At 47.0% G+C, this 14,162-nt stretch overlaps 1 protein-coding gene across 1 annotated transcript in view; it reads right to left on the bottom strand.

Annotated features, from left to right (window-relative positions):
• The window catches only part of ttn.1 (titin, tandem duplicate 1), a 168,348-nt gene that overhangs the window by 63,479 nt on the left and 90,707 nt on the right, over positions 1–14,162 (bottom strand). The window contains 32 exon segments of the mRNA XM_062431364.1: positions 160–441; positions 618–920; positions 1,177–1,479; positions 1,572–1,853; positions 1,951–2,101; positions 2,599–2,747; positions 2,856–3,170; positions 3,442–3,741; positions 4,172–4,468; positions 4,587–4,738; positions 5,145–5,310; positions 5,415–5,562; positions 5,645–5,796; positions 5,896–6,025; positions 6,175–6,356; positions 6,441–6,746; positions 6,989–7,418; positions 7,621–7,811; positions 7,948–8,077; positions 8,324–8,505; positions 8,727–9,026; positions 9,140–9,433; positions 9,546–9,830; positions 10,279–10,456; positions 10,591–10,709; positions 10,803–11,102; positions 11,353–11,655; positions 11,954–12,137; positions 12,216–12,409; positions 12,674–12,976; positions 13,392–13,691; positions 13,881–14,159. Of these exon segments, the coding sequence (XP_062287348.1) occupies positions 160–441; positions 618–920; positions 1,177–1,479; positions 1,572–1,853; positions 1,951–2,101; positions 2,599–2,747; positions 2,856–3,170; positions 3,442–3,741; positions 4,172–4,468; positions 4,587–4,738; positions 5,145–5,310; positions 5,415–5,562; positions 5,645–5,796; positions 5,896–6,025; positions 6,175–6,356; positions 6,441–6,746; positions 6,989–7,418; positions 7,621–7,811; positions 7,948–8,077; positions 8,324–8,505; positions 8,727–9,026; positions 9,140–9,433; positions 9,546–9,830; positions 10,279–10,456; positions 10,591–10,709; positions 10,803–11,102; positions 11,353–11,655; positions 11,954–12,137; positions 12,216–12,409; positions 12,674–12,976; positions 13,392–13,691; positions 13,881–14,159 (7,590 nt within the window).

The raw sequence follows: 14,162 nt of genomic DNA, 5'->3' as shown, positions 1-14,162 counted from the left end.
TATGTTGTGATTGCAAAAATAAATACTACACATCATAAGGAAGACATGTTCCTACATAAAATCATTTTGCTGCTGCTTGGTTTAGACATTTAACATGCAGTATCAACAAAGGGCTATTTGGTTATTACTAGCATCAGTGAGAGTTTACAGTCTACATACCAACAACTGTAACGTTGCAGACTCCCTTCCTGGATCCGGTGTTGTTCTCCACCACCACCACGTATCTGCCACTGTGCTCACGCTCTGCCTTCATCAGGCCCAGTGACATGGTGGTCAGTGTATTCTTGAACATGATATGCATGTCAGCCTTCAGCTCCTCGTCGTCTCTGTACCACATGATGGACGGAGAAGGTTTGCCGGTGTAGCGGCCCTGCAGCAGGCAGCTCTCACCGACGCGGATGATGATCTTATCACGGAAATCCACCTCGATGGTCGGTGGCTCTGCAGGACAACAAAAGAAGAGGAAGTCAGAAGTGATGCTAAAACACTGGTTTTAAGTCATTTGTTTCAACAGCAGGATGAAACAAAGCAGAACGAGGTTTTTCATCTTTAAAGGAAAACAATCTAAAAACTGAAGGCCAACATCAGCTCCTGTTATTACAATCAGAAGTGCTCACCCAGTTCGTCCTTGCAGGTGATTGGCTTGGTGCAGAACGATGGTTTTCCGGGTCCGATGTCGTTGACGGCGATGACCCTGAACTCGTAGGTGTCGCCCTCCCTCAGGCCATCGTAGGTGTACTTCCTCTCCATCAGTTTCTCCTTTGTCAGTCTGCTGAACTTATCTTTGCCGATCATACGTGCTTCCAGGATATACATGGTGACCTCCGAGCCACCGTCGTACTTGGGAGCTTTCCAGGTGACGCTGATCAAATCTTTGCCAACCTTGGTGACCTCCAGCTCCTCGGGGCGGTCGGGCACACCTGAGCCAAGCAGACATGCTCAGAGTTAAACTTTTAATTTGAATTATGTTTTCATGGCAGACAGTGTTACAGAAAAGTTTAGTGACACTCTAAAAATCTGTTTTAAGACATTTTTTTTACTATAGAGTCAGAATATGGATGTTTTTTTAAATTCTGCTTTTATTCTCAGAATTGTGAAAAGGCTCTCTGACTGATTTCTATATGTGCTCCTCCCCCTCTCATCTGTACAGCAGGGATCACCATGTTTGTTACTCACTCATAGGTTCCTTCACAATGAGCTCAGCTGCCGTCTCTATGAAGGGTCCGATGCCGATGGCGTTCTCAGCGGCCACTCTGAAGAAGTAGGCCTTACCGGTGGTGAGGCCATGAGCCACAGCGTTCTGTCTGCTAGCAGTAAAGGAGAGCGAGGTCCAGGCCTTACGCTCAGCTTCACGTTTCTCAATGATGTAGTTGCTGATTGGAGAGCCACCGTCGTTCTCAGGGAAGTACCAGTTGATCTTGCAGGACTCACTGCTCAGGTTGTCAGCGGTGCAGGGGATGCCCACAGGTCCAGGGACATCTGAGAAACAACAAGAGGTTTCAGGAGGTTTTAATATAAAGGATATGCATATTCATGTGAAGCTTAGGCAGCATCTTAAGGCAGCGTCTCACCCAGAACTTCCACTGTGATGTTCTTTGTCTTCTCCCCGCCAGCATTCTTGGCAGTCAGCGTGTAGACACCGAGGTGCCTCCTGGCACAAGGTTTGATCACCAAAGATGAGCTGATGGCTGTCGTCTCTACTATGGCCTCTGGAGGCAGCGCTGCTCCGTCTCTGCTCCAGGTGACGTCAGGCGGTGGCTGGCCTGATACGTAGGCAATGATGCGGATCACCCCGCCAGCATGGACCACCATCCTGTCCTTCACTGAGGCGTCCAGGTTGATCTCAGGAGCAACTGAAAGGAACAAACACAAACTTCTAGAAAACCTGTTTCCAAAAAGATTCAACAACACTTTTGCAAGAACAGTGCTTGTTAGGTCTTTACGACTCACCGGTTCTGTCCTTGACCTCGAGCACCTCGGGGACTTCGCCTGGCTCACTGTTACCAGCAACATTAATTGCAATCACCCTGAACCGGTACTGACCGCCAGTCTTCAGACCGTTGATCACGAATCGGGTGCCACGGATTTCTATTTCTTTCGCCTGAAAAAGACAAACACGGAGGACAGATGCAGATTATCAACTGAACGTAATCAACGTTTCTAAAGTGTCATTTGTGGCAAGTTTTCAGAATAGAAAAGTTGTGTTTGTGCTGCACTCCTGCTCATGCATGTCTTCAAAAAGAGATTTATTAAAAAAGAAAAGAAAATTCACTTGAGGAATTTTAGTTAGCACCTAAATGTTTTTCTAAATGTTGAAGCCTAGGACAGCTGTGGACTACACCAACCACCATTTGTCATTTTGAAATAAAAAATGTTCATGTGGTGTTTAAATGGTTTGGATGTATAAGATCACACAGTGATAGTTTGCCATCTCAAGATAATGATATTTTAAGTATTGTAACTCCTATATTGGGATAATGAGATTAAAAGATGAGACCATTTTATCTCCTGAGAAGTGAATTATGGGTAAAATAATGGAAGCTGATTTCAGGAGCGCAGCACTATTAAGATCAGAGGAATGTCTCATGCGGGAGTCACCTTGACCCAGGCCTCGGTGCCCTCCTCCTTGTACTCCACCCAGTAGCCGAGGATCTTAGAGCCTCCATCCTTCAGAGGTGGGATCCATTCCAGGTCCACCGTGGATTTTGTCCAATCAGAAACCTTGGGAGTTGGAGGAGAGGGCGGAGCTACAGGAAGGAGGAGATCATTAGATATTTACCACAAAAACTTCCTTCAAGTTCCTTCTTCCTTCCTTGACACCATTAATTCTGATTTCATTCGAGGTGTTTGCTTACAAATGGGGTCTCTGGCGAAGATGGGGTCTGTGGGTTCACTGGCAGGTCCGGGCCCGGCAGCATTGACGGCATAGACTCTGAACAGGTACTGGGAGCCTTCAATGAGACCGTCCACCACAAAGGACTCGCCCAGGCCCATGGGGCGGATGGGGTCTCGGGTGACACGGGTCCACCGCTTGCCTGTCGTCTCCTTACGTTCCAGCCAGTAACCGGTGATCGGGGTGCCGCCGTCGTCATCGGGCTCCTCCCAGTTCACCGTCATGTTATCCATCGTGATACTGGTCACGGTGGGCTTCTCACACCGGCCGGGGATTTCTGGAGGAGGTCAGAAACATTACAATCTCGCCACATGGTGCTGTTCTGGAGCTTCTGTGTGTGTGTGTGTGTGTATATATATATATATATATAGTGTGATGCTCCAACTGTGTTTTTATAGCTAAGTGTGTTAAAGTGTGATAATCCACTTGAAGTAAATGATTTTCTTCTAATCATTAATTTTGTTGTGACTTAAAGACAAAGATAACGATCACATGATCAATGTATAGATAAAGGAATCAGTCATAATACAGTATAATCTGAAACTTACTGTAGAGGTCTCTGGCCACCTCCGGATCACTGTCCAGTGGGTCTCCCACTCCGTACTTGTTCTGGGCCATAATGCGGAACACATACTCGTGTCCCTGCATCAGGTTCTCCACCGTCCAGATCCGTTCTTTGGGCTCGTTGGTGACCGGCACCCAGGTCTTCCTGTTGGCTACGCGCTTCCAGATCACATAGTTGGTGAGTTTGGAGCCACCGTCATCCTTCGGCGGCAGCCAGGACAGCGTGATCTTCTCAGCTCCGATCTCCTCGAACTTAATGGGAGCCGAGGGCGGACCGGGCCGGCCTGACAGAACAAACACAACAAGTCAACACAGAATTCTTCTTGGCTTCAGAAAGCTCAAAGGTCTTTATCTTTATCTTTGTATTTCATTGTCCTTATAATGTCTGTAGTAAATAAACTTTGCTTATTAGTACAATCCTTTTTGTGTTGACTCAAATTTCTTTGGAAAAGTTCAATAACAGTAAAATATTTTAAATATAATATCTAGGCCATAAAAAGAGAACCTGGACCTGGAATAAAACTTCAGGGATTTATTGGCTGTTCTCACACAAAGACCATCACATGGGACCTTTGGACATGATAACAACTAAACCATAAAGCTTCAGGTAAAAGGAGCAGAGGGGCCAATTCAACTGTTCATTAGTTGACTTAATTGATCACCCGTTGATAGATAAGGAGTTAAACCATCTGAAACACAAAACCCGCTTCGTACCGAGCACATTGAGCCTCATCTCCTTGGAGGCCTTTCCCAGGCTGTTGGAGGCCACCAGCGTGTAGAGGCCGGTGTCGGGACGTTTGCCCTGCTGGATCAGGAGCGTGCAGCTGTCGTCAGACACTATTTTGTTGATGTGCTCATCGTACTGGACCTCCACCTTGTTGTCGGACTTGTGGGGCGGAGCCTTGAACCAGGTGAGTGTGGGGAACGGACAGCCGCGGATTTTGGCCACAATGCTGATGTCTTTGCCCTGCTCGGTCTCCATGAACTCGTTCAGCTCGATGGACGGAGCGCCTGCACGGTGAAGACGCAAAGCAACAGATTTACATTAAATATGCTAAATAAATAGCTAAAAACTTGAGATGGAGTAAATCAGCATGATGCTGAGCTCATGTTTTCATTGTGTCCTTACAGGTCTGGTCCTGGATGAGGAGCGGCCCAACGGTGGATGAGGGTCGGCTGGGTCCAGCTGCATTATACGCCTGCGCTCTGAACTCATACTCGTCTCCCTCTGTCAGGTCCTCTACCTTGAAACTGGTGGTGTCTATTTCTCTCCTGTTGCACCTGCAGGATGAAGCACAGCAGGAGACCAGAAACAGCTTTAGAAGTGAAGGACAATGAACTTATTCTGTTTTATTGCATATTTCATATTTGCAATTAAATCAACTGATGGTAATTAGTTGATCTCATCACTGTCGGTCTTGAGGTGTGATGGCAAAGTTGAATCTATAATTTGGATATTTTGCTCTGATTGATCTCTCTGTCTGACAGGATGTTTCATCTTCTTTTCTGTCCAGGTTATTTATTCTGACTGCAGGTTTTGTAATTCACACATCTCTATTTTCCTTTGTTTGGTGTGTTGTTATATATGTTATCATTGACCTTCTTTAAGACTGTATTTTGCAGTATTTTGTACACTTTGTACTCGACACCAAACATCAAACACACACAGTAAGCTGTAGAGCTTTACCTCCTCCAGGACTCCTTCTGTGCGCCGCTGGCTTCCCAGCAGAGCATATCCACACTGTAGTGAGTGACGGGTGAACCGCCATCGTTCTTTGGAGCTTTCCAGGTGAGAGTCACTGTTCCCTTCCTCACACCCACGATCTTCAGCCTGGTTGGAGGATCAGGAGGATCTGAGGACACAACAACATACAATGATTCTCTCAAATATAAAATCAAACATGTGATTTTTCCTCCTCAGGATTTGGAGGATTTGGAGAGTAACTGGCCGACATACGAATTGGATCTTTGGCTTTGGCTCCCTCGATGGTCTCGGCACACGGTCCAAACCCAAAGCGGTTCTCGGCTTTGATTCGGAACAGGTACTCCTCACCCCCGATCAGGTCTGGAACCACCAGTGACTGAGAAGTGTAGGCCGGGTTCACCTGAGGATGAACAGTTATAAGAAGTGAGACACGCTGGCCTCTGACAGAGTGTAATGTTTGTGGCTCGGCTGCTCTGTGGTACCTTGGTCCAGGCTTTGCCGTCAACTGTCTTCTTCTCAATGAAGTAGCTCTTTACTCTCTCTCCTCCATCACACGCGGGAGGTTTCCAGGTGAGTCTGCAGGTTCCTCTTGTCACGTCACTCACCTTCAGGTCCTGAGGAGGTCCGGGCAGGCCTGGGGAAAGGACAGAAACAGATCATAAGCTCTGGGATCTTACTTAAACTTCTGGAGGAATGAATGACTGATGATTAAGACCGAAACCTTTTTACTTACCGACCACGTTGACTCTGACTTTGACCACTTTGTGACCAGCAGCGTTTTCAGCATTGATGATGAAACGGCCGCTGTGGTTCAGTTGTCCGTCAGGGATGGTGACCACAGAGGTCGTGTCAGTGGAGTGAATCTGAGAGGAAACAGCAGCAGGATATCAGAGATGTTCTCACACCACTCTAATACCACCTCTAATCATCCAGATATCGGACCAATAAAAGCCATCAGTGAGCAGTTCATGGAGTAAAACAGGAAATAGTGTTTGCTTTCAAAGAGTCTCACCTCTGAGTCGACGGGCAGCGTGTGAAGTTCATTCTTCTTCTCGGTCTCTGCTGTTCCATCAAAGGTCCAGGTGACTTTGGGAATGGGTCGTCCTGTGATGGTGGCGGGAATCTTGATGGTAGTTCCTGCTCTGCAGTTCATCAGGTCATGAGCGCTCAGCTCCAGTGTGACTGTTGGTTCGACTGGTGAAGAAACACAATGAGAGTTCGGTGTTAAACCTCTGATTGATTGCTCCATTCATACTAAACAACCTGTGTGACTCTTACTCAGGATGTCCTGAACCAGAATGTCAGCCGTCTTGGCGGGCTCGGATTTGCCTGCGGCGTTCACGGCGTAGATCCTGAACTTGCACTTCTTGCCCTCCTTCAGGTCGGGGACTGTGATCTCAGTCGATGGGTGGAGCTTGTCGGCAGGGTTCACCCTCCTCCAATCAGGAGAGCCCTCCTCATGGACCTCGATGATGTAACCCTTGATGGGGTTGCCGCCATCTTTGTCTGGTGGAGTCCAGGTGAGCGTGACACTGCTCTTTGTCTTGTCTTTAACCTCGGGAGACCCAGGTGCACTGGGAGGGTCTGAGAGAGGAGCAGAGAGGGTTAAAGGTCAGATATAATATATCCTGCCACGTTATGGACAGTTTGCACAGCTGGGTTGTAAAACATCACAGAACACTGCATAGCTAAAGGAAATGTTATATTCTGCTCCTGTGATGTGATCACTTGCTATTGAAATTATTCATTAGAGATAAACTAATTAAAACTCTGTCATAATAATCAAAAAGAAACATAATATTTGGAGGTTAAAGGTTGACACTCACTGCATGGATCCACAGTGAAGCGGCACTCAGTGGCCTCGCTGGGCGGTCCGACTCCTGCAGCGTTGCATGCAGCCACCCTGAACTGGTACTCGGTCCCTTCGATCAGCCTCAGCACGGTGTACTGCAGACCCTTCACGGACGGCTTGGTAACGGGAGACCGGTTGACCCGACCCCAGTACACGGCACCGCGCTCCCTCTTCTCCAGCCAGTAGCCCTGAATGGTAGAGCCACCGTTCTCCAGAGGAGGTTCCCAGGTCAGGGTCATGGTGGTCGCTGTGGCTGCAATGATCTTAGGGTTGCGTGGCGGTCCGGGAAGGCCGAACGGATCCTTCAGCTGGACCTTCTCAGAGTCACAGCCATCACTCACACCATATTTGTTTTCAGCCTTGATCCTGAACTGGTAGGTGCCGTTCAGGTTCAGTTTGTAGACCTGGAGGGCAGAAGAGGGATGTGAATATTTTACATTATTCTACATTAGGAATACTCATTAAACATTTTCACATTCAAAGAACTAGTTTACACTTCTAAAGATTTTCTTTTATTGTAACTGATTTTTTCAAGTTTCTTGCATGATAATCTCTTATTTGCATTCATTAATAAAATCATTTATGGTTCATTCAGTTTGGACCGACCCCGTATCTCCTGTCAATGAGATTAACGGTCAACTCTTCAAAGTCAGACTTCTTCTTGCTGGCGTCTCTGCGCTCAACGATGTAGTTGGTGATCTCGCTTCCTCCGTTGTCCTTCGGGACGTCCCAGGTCAGATAGCACGACTCCGCCTTGATGTCAGAGACCACGATGTTCCTGGGAGGAAGAGGACGGTCTGCAGATGCAACAGGAAACACCAGGTTAGAAAAGAAATGTTCATATTTAAATGTTCTAAATGTTTTCCTTCCTTCCACAATCAGACATCATTGGTCCAATTATACTGGAAGTTCTGTAAGGTTTAGTTTTCTTACCAAGGATCTCAACCTCAATGACGTGCTTCGCTTTGCCGAAGCAGTTTTCAGCCACCAGCTTATAGTTGCCCTTGTCCTGTCTGATGGTTTCCAGGATGGAGATCTTTGTCCTCAGGGTTGTCCGGTTCACCTGGAGAGGAGAAAACTTTGGTTGTTAGGGACTTGAGAAGAGAAACTGAGCAAAAAATAATATGTAAAATGTAAAGTTTATCCCGGGAACGTGGAGAGTAGGGAGGGAAAGTAATGGATTCTTCCTGTGAGCAACAATATCAGCTGTAAATATCACAGTAGCCCAGGAGCTGCGGAGATGTGTGTTGGGCAGACAGCTGGAGACACAGTGTGATGAGTTTTCATAGAGAAATGAATCAGTTCTCACCTCCTCCGTCTCTATGGTCATCTTCTCTTCATCAGGCTTTGCAATCACTACGTCGTCCTTCATCCAGTGGAAGGTTGGCAGAGGAAGTCCCTTCACCTCGGCCGGGATGTCAATAGCAGCGCCTTTCCTGGCGATGATGGCGTTCCTCTTGAAGAACTTAAGGATTGTAATAGCTGGAGGAACTGTGGATACAGATCATATGTCAGAAAGTGCTGTTTGCTAAGAGCTACAGTTAGCTAACTGTTGCTAAGAGCTACAGTTAGCTAACTGTTGCTAAGAGCTACAGTTAGCTAACTGTTGCTAAGAGCTACAGTTAGCTAACCCTAAGCAATCAAACTCTTCTGATTTATTGCTAAATTCTCCACAAAATCTCATTAAATCAAACCCGAGTCGAGTGTCTTACTTTCATCATCCATGATTTTAGCTGAGATGGGCTTGGAAGGCTCTCCGTCCCCGACCTCATTCACAGCTTTGACGCGGAACTGATAGTCGTGGTTCTCGACCAGGTTCTCCACGGTCCCGCAGCACTCAGTGAAGATCTTGCGGTTAGCCACATCGAACTCATTGCTATCAGACCTCATCTTCTCCACATAGTAGCCTCTGATGGGGCTGCCACCGTCACTGAGAGGCAGCTCCCAGCTCAGGCTGATGGAGGTTTTGCTTCTGTCGGTGTAGTGCAGCTTCAGAGGAGCAGAGGGAGTACCTGAAGGGAGGGTTAGGGTTAGTAGGGCAGTAGTCAGGGTAGAACTGTTTGGACCAGACTTTTAGTAATCACACATGTTGTCAGAAACACATCTTCTATTTTGGCAGATCTACCTTTGGGATCCTCAGCCAGGATGGGTCCGAGGTCAGCTGGAGCTCCATCTCCGTATTTGTTCCTGGCGATGACTCTGAAGTCGTACTCCTCACCAACCAGCAGGTCGTGGATTTCACACTTACAGGAAGCCACCTCGACGGGCTGGCGGAAAAGCTTCATCTTGGCGTCCTTCTTCCGCACTTCATAGCCAATGATGTCACTGCCACCGTTGTCCACAGGGTCGGACCAGGTGAGGACGAGGCTCTTCTTGGTCACTGACACAGTCTTCAGGTCCACCACCGGTCCAGGGACGTCTACAGTACATTCAACATTTAATATTTTAATATTTTCTAAGACAGAACGCAGGATCACATTTTTAGAAAACGTGGATATTTGAGGAGTTTCATGCATTTAATAAACACTGACCCATAACATCCACTCTGGTTTCAGCAGTCTTGGTCCCGCTGCTGTTGGTGCCGGAAATCTGATACTTTCCATGATCCGATCTCACCGCTTTCTTGATGAACAGAACGTTGTTCTTGCCTTCCATCTCCACGATCATCCTCTCCTTGTCTATCTCAGCTTCGTCTTTGGCCCATTTGACCTCCGGTTGGGGTCGGCCCGTCACCACCGCAGGAAGCTTCACGGGCTGGCCCGCCTTCACCATGACGCCGTTCTTCACTGAGACATCAAAGTCAACAGCCGGCAACACTGGAAGACACAAGGAGACGACACGAGATTAATTAAACAAAACTCTAATAATCATGTTTCATGCAGCACTTCCTGAAGCTGCCTCAGAGCAAAACCCATAAACATCTCACTCATTGGGTTAAAGTTTCACTCCTTGAAACATTCATTGTGAAGAAGCTGCAGCAAATGTTGGATTTGATTTTCTGCTTTTGTTATTTAAAAAGTACTGACTGAAGTCTTCTTAAAGATCACAAACAGGAGTTATATAGTCCTGTTTTCCTTCTGAAGAAAGTAAACAAGCTTCTGAGGGAATAACAGACTAATAATAATAAAAAGCCTTTATTGTCCTCGGTGCTCAATAACAAACAAACACACAATAAATATCTTATATAAGCTCAACTGGAAGAACAATTATAAAGATTAAAACAGGAAGTTCTGCCTTGTTGCCCCCCAGCTGGTCCAACAGTACCTTCAGGCTCCATGACGGTGACCGGGTCGGTGACACCAGGAACTCCAGGACCGGCGTCGTTGACAGCAATGACCCGGATGTAGTAGTCTGCTCCTTCAGTCAGACCTGTAACGGTGTAGGTCAGCTCTTTACACCTGAACTCTGTGCTGCGGGTCCAGTCCTGCTCTCCAGCCAGAACCTGCATCACGGAACACATTAGGTTAACATCACCGCTCTGAGATTAGTCCGGTTTTCATCCTTATTCTGTCTTCATCATACACAAAAATAAATCATACATCTGCATCTATATAATTAATAGTTACTCTAAAGTACCTTCTCCACATGGTACCCCAGGATGTCTCCTCCACCGTTGTACAGCGGCGGCTTCCAGGCCACGATCACTGAATCCTTCCCAGTGTCCACAACCCATGGAGTGGGGGGTCCAGGAGGCACTGGGGGGGGAGGGGGGGGTATTTAATGAGTAAATGCAACGGTAAGCCTCTGCTGCTTCTACACATCGATCTTCACTCAGGTGGATAACTTACGGATGGCGTCCATGGTCACGGTGCGGTCGGTGGGCTCGCTGAACGGACCGGGCCCGGCCAGGTTCTCAGCACAGACTCTAAAGATGTAAGTGAGACCCTCCATCAGGCCGGTGATCTTCACATCCAGCGAGTTCAGGAGGGCACGATTCACTCGGGTCCAGTGTTTGCTGTTCACTTCCTTCCTCTCGATCCAGTAGCCCAGGATCGGGCTGCCGTTGTCCTTCGGCTCGTGCCAGGAGATGTGCACGGAGCTGGCCGTCACCTCGTGGACTCTCGGTGTGTTGGGAGCATCCGGAGGATCTGAGGGGGGAGAAGGAAGATGTTTAATGCTCCAGATTATATATATACTCCTAATTATAAGATAGGGTTAGGGGCATTTGATTGTAAAAATAAATTAATCAAATGATTTTAAATGAGTTTATTTTACATAAAACTATTTATTCATTAAATAATTCATTTCCACTAATCAACCATATTTTAAAATTGTTTCAAAATAGTTTTAAGTGAAAAACATTGTGTTGAACCATCAGAACCAGTTTATTTTACTCACCGAACTGGTTCTTAGCGACCAGCGGCTCGGAGATGCACGACGGCCCGCAGCCGAACTTGTTCTCTGCAGTGACTCTGAAGATGTATTCCTTCCCTTCGATGAGCTTGGTGATGGGGAAGCTGGTTCCCTTCAGGGTGGAGGTGATGGTGATCCAGCCGATCTCATCGTTCTTATTGTCCTTCTTCTCCAGCATGTAGTTCAGGATCTCGCTGCCTCCGTCGTCCTCGGGAGGGTTCCAGTTACAGATCACCGAGGTGTTCCTGATCTCATCGAAGGTGAAGTTGATGGGAGGGCCGGGTTTGTCTGTCACGGTTTGAATTAATAAAGTTAAAGACCTGCTTGTGACATCACAGCTAGTTTAGAGCCAATCATGGTCCAAATGCAAAACACTCAGAACCATTAGAAGGATTTTAACAAGATAAATTAACTTCAGACACAAATTAATATACAAAGTAGAGTATTTGATGAACATCTTAAAACAGGTCTAGACTGGATCTCAGCTTAGCGTCAAGAATGTTTGTTAATCACTGTTCAACCCAAAATGTTCTGCTTGATAAAACTGGAATAATAAACACTATTAATAATAATAAACTTCTCTCACCGAGGACATTAACGGTGCAGCAGGCGGTGGCGACACCATGAGTGTTTTCCACCTGGATGGTGAAGTTCCCGTGGTCGGCTCTGAGAGCGTCACGGACCATCAGCGCCGCCTGACCCTTCTTGCTCTGGTCCAGACCCAGACGCTCATGCAGCGGTGTCACAAACTCCACTTCTGGTTCAGGCACCTGAAAGCAACACATTCATTAACTAATAAGTGAACATTCAAACATGCAGAAGTGTTTCATGTCTCTGAGGGAACAAACCTTGGACTTGCTCTTCTTCTTGATCAGCGGGACGATCTTCTTGGTCGGTTCTATGGTGACGTCCTCGTCGTTCCTCAGCCAGGTGACCTTGGGATAAGGCGACCCGGAAATGTAGGCGTCGATACGGATTTCTTCTCCCTTCTTGATGCAAACACCAGCCTGCACGCGAGCATGCAGAGTCACCTTTGGTTTATCTGGAAATGAAGAAGGGAAAGTTACAGAGTGATTCTGCTGCTAACAAAAGCAAAACGGGTTTAATATAAACCACTTTTGTGTAGGAACCCATAAATATTGCATGACGATACAGTATTGGGCAATAAATCAGCATTAAATGACTCATTTCTAGATCAGGTGGAAAAACTATTGATGCATAAATACAATAAAAGTTATTTTTGTTGTATTAATTTAATTTATAAGCCAGAAACATTCACATCGTTCATATTTGAAGTGTTTCGTACCAACGGGGTCTGCGGCCTTGATAGGCGGAGTGCTGCGGGACGGTTCACTGACTCCAGCAGCGTTCTCGGCTCTGACTCTGAACTGGTACTCTGAACCCTCCTTCAGGTCCGTCACCACGTAGGAAAAGCCAGGAACCAGGCTCGGTGTGACCTTCTCGTAGCGGTCGCCGTCCTTCTCGATCTTCTCCACGATGTATCCCTGGATGGGACAACCACCGTCATAGTCCGGAGCCTTCCATGTGATGGTGATGGACTTGGATGTCGGGTCATGGGCCTCCACCTGGAGGGGTGGATCTGGTTTTTCTGTGGAGGCAAAATATCAAATATATGAATGAAATGTTTGAACTGAGTCTGCGTCCTGCTGCTCCAGCAACAAGTTACAAACTTTTCAGCATCTTCATCTTTACAACTGGTCACTATGTAATATTACACTAAAGAGATGTTAAGTATAGTATAGTACAGTACAGTACAGTATAGTATAGTGGTTTATTATGACACTGTGACCAGGGTGTGGGGCTATTGGTGCCATGGATCAGATTCTCACAGAGAAGACAACATGATGTTATTATTTACTTTAGTTTATGATTTACTGATGTTTTAACCACTGTGGGTTTATGTGTCTGTTAATTAATGTGTTCAAAGTTTAGGATTTAGAGATTTTTTTTCATGTTTATCCAGAAACAGCGAGAGTTATGTTTTTATTCAACCCAGCACTTACGTTTGACTTCCTCAGTGATGACTGGGTTTTGGAGCTGCAGATACTCTCCGGCGCCGACCTTGTTGACGGCCTTAACCCTGAAGTAGTACTCGCAGTTGATGTAGAGGTCTTTGACGTTGGTGGTCAGGATGTTCTCTCCTGACATGACGGGCATGAAGGTCTTCTTGGAGGCCTCGCGGCGCTCCAGGGCGTAGCTGACGATGGGAGTGCCACCGTCATCTTCTGGAGCTTCCCAGCTGATCTTACAGGAGTTCTTGGTGATGTCACTGGAGCTGATGTCTTTACACTGGCCAGGAAGTCCTGTAGGGTTCAGAGAGGAAGCAAACATGTTACAGGATGGACGACGGGTCCCTGTTGTAGATCTTCATGGTGAAATACATCCAAGAATACTGCCAACAGCAGAGGAACCAAATGAGTGATTACTGGACTGCATTAGTCCAATGAACAAAGCATGCTTTACACTTCCAGTACAGCTAGATGAAATCCTACCGATGACTTTGACATTGACTGTCCCGGTCGCGGTTCCCAGACTGTTCTCCAGCGTGATGGCGTATGCTCCGGCATCAGCACGTTTGCACTTGAGCATCTCGAGATGAGCGCTGTTCATCTCCACCGTCATGGAGAGGCGGTCGTCGGCCTTGCACTCCACCGTGTCCTTCTGCCACACCATCTTGGGCGTTGGGATTGCCCTGTAGGGGATGTTCAGGTGCAGCTTCTCTCCTTCTACTACCACCACGTCCTGTGTCTCCAGATCCATGGTCGGGGAGCCTT

The sequence above is a fragment of the Scomber scombrus genome, chromosome 13, assembly GCF_963691925.1.
Source record: "Scomber scombrus chromosome 13, fScoSco1.1, whole genome shotgun sequence".
Classification (NCBI taxonomy): domain Eukaryota; kingdom Metazoa; phylum Chordata; class Actinopteri; order Scombriformes; family Scombridae; genus Scomber; species Scomber scombrus.
This window is presented reverse-complemented; position numbering and strand designations above follow the sequence as displayed.